Below are 6289 nucleotides of genomic sequence, written 5' to 3' on the forward strand. Positions count from 1 at the left end.
GCCGCCATGTGGTGACGTCCGGCTGCGTCGAACGAGACATTTAGTCTTTATATATATCTATGTTCTAACCACACATCGGGACTACACGGCGCCTACAGATGACGTCAGTAACTACGGACGGACGCGCCTTATGACTAGAAACCATTTCTTGATTTTTCCAGACGCTTCAGGTGTTTTATCCAGATCTTGTTGGATATTGAATGAAACACATTTGTCACCAGAACTCAATAAACTGCGGTTTGTGCAGATTTCACTCGTTTGCTTCTCCGGTAGAAATGAGTTGCATCAGCCGCCATGACAGGACCCCGCCTGTCGCCCAACGCGAGCTTCTAACCGGGTGATTCATTTCTAAATACGCGTCCTGTGCTCAGAATATTCGGTAAATAATAAATACGAGAAAATCACAAACTAATAAGTATTTAATAACTGATTACATGAAAAGATAATTGATATATATCCCCCTCTTGATCAGGCATTCGCCGCGGCTGCCTTCTTCATTCCCTTTGCATTCAAGATGGCGGGTGACGAGTCTGGAACAACGCTGGGTCAGCCTCATCTGGCCAAACAAGACCTCGCGGCCCTGGTGAGTGCTCGGGCCGGGACACCGGGCTCCAGGGGCCGGGACACCGGGCTCCAGGGCCGGTGTCCCGCCGGTGTCCGGTCCGCTGGAAGCTCCCGGTGCTTCCCGGTAACCGTGGCCGGCGTCGCGTCGCCTCCAGCCGGCACATGACGCCAGGCCCGGCCCGGAGAGACACAGAGAGAGAGAGAGAGAGAGATGCTTCAGCTTAATTCATATTAATTCATATTAATAAGTGAACATGTGGATGTTCTCAGCGACGTGTTTCCTCCGCTTGTCACATCCACATGTTCACTTGTTAACGTGAATTAAATTGATGGCGACGTTCAGCTAAAATCCGGACATGTGTCGCTGAGTCGTCGTGATGGATCATATCTGTGTTTACAGGTTTTAACAACAAATAACCACACAGATATTTATACAGTTACACGTGGTTATATGTGTGTGTGGTATAGATGATGGTTGAGTCTCAATCATAATGTAGAATGTGATCGAACTTTCCTGACCCGCACACCGGAAACTCCAGAATGACGAGAGAGTAAAAACTGATAGTAAAGGAAGGATTCAGATTGTGTACTTTATATACACACCTTACACAGCAGTGGTTTGTGTAGACGTGTAAAGTTAAGGATGATGGGACCAGCTAAACGTGAGGCGTCCTTTTTCTATCACGAGACCAATTTGTATTGTTTTGTAAAATGGTTTTTGAATTGAATAGAAATAACTCGACTAACACGGACGAATAAATCCTGTTTCGTTATTTAATGAGTTGTGTAACTTCATCGTGTTCATTTTAATTACATGTTTTATCAACTGGGAAATACTCAGATCAACAACAGCCACATCAGATTTGTCGCCCGTTTGCCAAATTAAATATTTCTAGCTGAATACATTCATATTTATATATAGGAACCGTCATGAGAGGATGAAAACGTCAGCGCCTCAGTTTAAACGCAGGATGTTTGAAAAGGGACAACCTGTTCAGTTCCACGTTGTCTCTCAGTGTGATGACCATCTAACGTGTGTAATTGTTTTCCAGAATGTGTCCGGCCTGACGCCTCTGTCTCAAGAGATCATCAGCAGACAGGCCACCATCAATATCGGTAAGGAAACCTCTCCTTGGCTGTGATTGTACTAGAATCATCAGGCTGAAATCACCAGCTCCCTTCATGAAGACTGTGTTTGCTCTCCCGTCCGTCCAGGGACCATCGGCCACGTGGCCCATGGGAAGTCCACGGTGGTGAAGGCCATCTCTGGTGTCCACACCGTCAGGTTCAAGAACGAGCTGGAGAGGAACATCACCATCAAGTTAGGATACGCTAACGCTAAGGTTAGCAAGCGACTGGTTCTCTGCTGCATCGTCTCTGTTCAGATTCCAGAGACTCAACCCTCGTTAAGAGAAGCTGATGATCACTGTACTTTCTACCCTCCCCATCTTGTCCTAGATCTATAAACTAGATGACCCCAGCTGCCCCAGGCCCGAGTGCTACAGGTCGTGCGGCAGCAGCACTCCAGATGAGTTCCCCACAGACCTCCCCAACACCAAGGGCAACTTCAAGCTGGTCAGGTAAGACTGGAGAGGGAGGAAGGTCTCGTCCAGGAAGCTGTTGTTTCAGCTCCGCCTCAATTCGTCAATTTAAAAACCCGTAAAATATTGATCCATCAATGGGACTTCTTCATTCTTCTCCCAGACATGTGTCCTTTGTGGACTGTCCTGGTCACGACATCCTGATGGCGACTATGTTGAACGGAGCAGCCGTCATGGACGCCGCCCTCCTGCTGATCGGTGAGCGTCCGATCAAACCTCAGAGAAGACAAACTGTTGTGCTTTTAACTCCCAGTTTGGTTTGAAATCCTCTGAGTGTTGTTCATCTCACTTTCTTCCAGCGGGCAACGAGTCGTGTCCTCAGCCCCAGACGTCAGAGCACCTGGCAGCCATAGAGATCATGAAGCTGAAGCACATCCTCATCCTGCAGAACAAGATCGACCTGGTGAAGGAGAGTCAGGCCAAGGAGCAGTACGAGCAGATCCTGGCCTTCGTACAGGGTGAGTCCACACAGGCACGAGCTGGACACATTATGGGACATGTTGTTCTGGATCTTCTCCTGCAGCTTAGTGGTAAAACATCTGTAACATGTCAGAGTCCATGTGAGGAACCAGCAGGACAATGTGTGGAAGCTTCTCAGTGAGCGAGTGGACGTGTGGACGAGGTTTCAGACACGTGACGTGAAACCTGAAGAACACAAAGATCTCAAGATGAAGAAGAGGAGCCGGACACGTAGAAGACGAAGACGTCCACTTGGAAACACGAGGAGATTCCAGATCTTCTGGTGATGAGGCCGACGCCGTGTGGAGGAGCTGGAAACAACAACACTGATCTGTCCACAGCAGAGTTTATACGTCATGTCCCGCCTCCTGCTGCTCTACAGGCTCCGCCCCTCGCCTGGTTGTTCCTCACATGTTGCTCTGAACGAGTCGAACCCGACAACCTGCTGCTGCTGCTTCTCATGTGAGAGACCGAGTCGAGACGTCCCTGAAACCTTATGTTTTGTGTACCGTTGTCCTGCAGGCACCGTGGCCGAGGGAGCTCCCATCATTCCCATCTCAGCTCAGCTGAAGTACAACATCGAGGTGGTTTGTGAGTACATCGTCAAAAAGATCCCAGTTCCCATCAGAGACTTCACGTCCGAGCCCAGACTCATCGGTGAGAAACCCCGCCCACCTTCTGGTTTTGGATCATGTTTTAGTCCCAGCCTTCTGGTGTCTGTTCAAACTGTCGTGTTCCATATCTCAGTCATCAGATCCTTTGATGTGAACAAACCGGGCTGTGAAGTTGATGACCTGAAAGGGGGCGTGGCAGGAGGAAGCATCCTCAAGGGCGTGCTCAAGGTGAGGATCGAGAAGGAGGAAAGGTTAAACTCACCAACATCAGCTCAGTAACGACCTGCAAATTAGACAAGAAGGAAAAACGTACAAGTTTATTTTATATTTCAAGAAGTGGATTTGTTAATTGATTTCTGTTATGAATTCCTACAGAGATGCTGTGTGTGGTTGCTAGGTAACATCAGGCGATATGAGCCCTTCACAGACTTCTAGGTTTCAGCGTTTGTTTTCTGATGTTTAAATCTAAATTCAAGTTCTATGTATTTTATTGTATTTGTTTTTTCTTTTATTTACAGTTATGTCTAATAAAGTTCCGGTTAAACTGTAAAATATCATGTCCTGAGATATTAGCAAATCTCGATGGTTCAGAGCCGATGTGTTTTGGACTTTGTTGTGTTGTCATCCCCGGTTTGAGTCCTTCTTCCTCTAACCTGTGCAATGCTCTGTGTGACCACCAGGTGGGGCAGGAGATCGAGGTGCGACCCGGTATCGTGTCCAAAGACCAGGAAGGAAAACTGATGTGTAAACCCATCTTCTCCAAGATCGTCTCCCTGTTCGCCGAGCACAACGACCTCCAGTACGCTGCGCCCGGGGGCCTGATCGGTACGTCCACGCTGACCCGGCTCAGCCTCGGGCTCCTGAATGTGTTGTCATAGTAACAGTGGGTCGGATCCTGCAGTCAGAAGACCTCCTGCACCTTTTCAAATCCAGCAAACTGTTCACACTGCAGCAGAATGGGAGAACGTGTCCTGGGGGAAGCTGCTGTTAGCATCTCATCTTGAAGTTGTATGATTTGTGTCCATGTGCAGGTGTGGGCACAAAGATCGACCCGACGCTGTGCCGTGCCGATCGTATGGTGGGTCAGGTGCTCGGGGCCGTCGGAGCGCTGCCAGAGATCTTCACCGAGCTGGAGATCTCCTACTTCCTGCTCAGGAGGCTGCTGGGAGTCCGCACAGAGGGAGACAAGAAGGCTGCCAAGGTGAGACGCCTGGAATGTTTCGGTTGTGTCGAGGTGAAAAGAGGAAATCAACCAGGAGAGCCAGTGATGTCTCTTCTCTTGTGATGACCTCCTCTCGTGTCTCTGTGTCCCTGCAGGTCCAGAAGCTCTCTAAGAACGAAGTGCTGATGGTGAACATCGGCTCGTTGTCGACAGGCGGACGCGTCAGCGCCGTCAAGGCCGATCTGGCCAAGATCGTCCTCACCAACCCCGTGTGCACAGAGGTCGGAGAGAAGATCGCTCTGAGTCGACGAGTGGAGAAGCACTGGCGGTAAGTACCAGGACCAGCCTGTGGAAACATCTAGAGAGACTGAAGCTCTCGCTCAGAACAGCAGCTTCGTTTTCCTCTGAGGCCAAAACCAAACAAACCCAGAAACTTTAACACTTCTCCATCAGATGGATGGATGGATGGATGGATGGATGGATGGATGGATGGATGGATGGATGGATGGATGGATGGATGGATGGATGGATGGATGGATGGATGGATGGATGGATGGATGGATGGATGGATGGATGGATGGATGGATGGATGGATGGATGGATGGATGGATGGATGGATGGATGGATGGATGGATGGATGGATGGATGGATGGATGGATGGATTACTTTATTCTTCCCCGAAGGGAAATTAAGTCGTCATAGCAGCCGGTATAATTGAATACAATAGAATACAATTAAAAATATTGAGGTAGAAAGAATTTAAAAAAAACAGAAGCACAAGATAAAATACAATAAAATAGGTAGATAAGGTGCAGTGGCAAGATGATGGTAAAGGTACTGATGATATGATGGTAATGTTATTGTTAGACAGTATATAAGAATAGTACAGTATATGTAGTATATAATATGACATAATATATATATTTATATATGATAGTAATTATACCAATATAAAAGCAGTATATGGTAATAATGGCAGCAACAGTATATATAATAGTAATGGTGATATAATAATAGTAATTATAACATGTACACATGTATAAATATATGTATATAGACTTATTCATACAGAGAGTATGATATAATATATGATATATAGTAGAGGTATGAATATGAATATAAGTATTTGACTATACAATAGGTAATATAATATACTATGAGAATATGTAGACAGAGTGTGCAAAAGACAATATTATTGATTAAAATGATATATAATATCAATATGGTTTATATGAACACATATGATGTGAAGTAAGAGTATATGGAGCGGAGTGTTGTACAGGTCCACAGAGCAGGAGACAGGTTTAGTGCAGTTCTGTGATGGTGGCTCTGACAGAGGGGGAGGAGTTATACATATTTATCACCACAAATATGAATGGCTGCAGGGATGTTTTGTGAATCTAGTGTAAACCTTCTCCATCACATTCAGTGTTGTCTAACCAGACGTGTCCTCTTCTCTCCTGTCAGTCTGATTGGTTGGGGGCAGATCAGAAGGGGCGTGACCATCACACCCACAGTGGACGATGACTGAGGAGCAGGAGGCGGGACGTCGGCGTCACGCTCCCGTCAGCAGGACAACAACCATCTCCCTCTTCTCGGCTTTTCTTTTTGGTTTTAGTTTCCCCCCCCACACGGAGGAAGGGAGCAGAGTGAGGAGGTGTCACTGGTTTAGAGACACGCCTCCTCGCTCTGCTCTTCTTTCTCTGCAGACACGTCAGAGCCTCACAGAAGGTTCCTGCTTTCCTCTGCAGAAGAAGGAGGACGGAGGAGGAGCCGAGGAGCTTTCGACTGGTCCCAGTGCTCCAGAGGAGGTTCAGCCACGTTGATTCAGTGCAGAGATGTTCCTGTACTGTCCACAGATTCCACCAATAAAACACATTTGGAAGAAA

At 47.2% G+C, this 6289-nt stretch overlaps 1 protein-coding gene across 1 annotated transcript; it reads left to right on the forward strand.

Annotated features, from left to right (window-relative positions):
* Positions 1–512: 512 nt before the first annotated feature.
* Positions 513–6289, forward strand: eif2s3 (eukaryotic translation initiation factor 2, subunit 3 gamma). Its single transcript, XM_061093529.1, has 12 exons — positions 513–583; positions 1617–1680; positions 1780–1907; positions 2023–2144; positions 2269–2363; positions 2465–2623; positions 3147–3281; positions 3372–3466; positions 3919–4063; positions 4270–4439; positions 4556–4728; positions 5868–6289. Exons 1-12 carry the CDS (start codon positions 515–517, stop codon positions 5929–5931), a joined length of 1419 nt encoding a protein of 472 aa, XP_060949512.1. The 5' UTR covers positions 513–514; the 3' UTR covers positions 5932–6289.

This window comes from Limanda limanda, chromosome 20 (genome assembly GCF_963576545.1).
Source record: "Limanda limanda chromosome 20, fLimLim1.1, whole genome shotgun sequence".
Classification (NCBI taxonomy): domain Eukaryota; kingdom Metazoa; phylum Chordata; class Actinopteri; order Pleuronectiformes; family Pleuronectidae; genus Limanda; species Limanda limanda.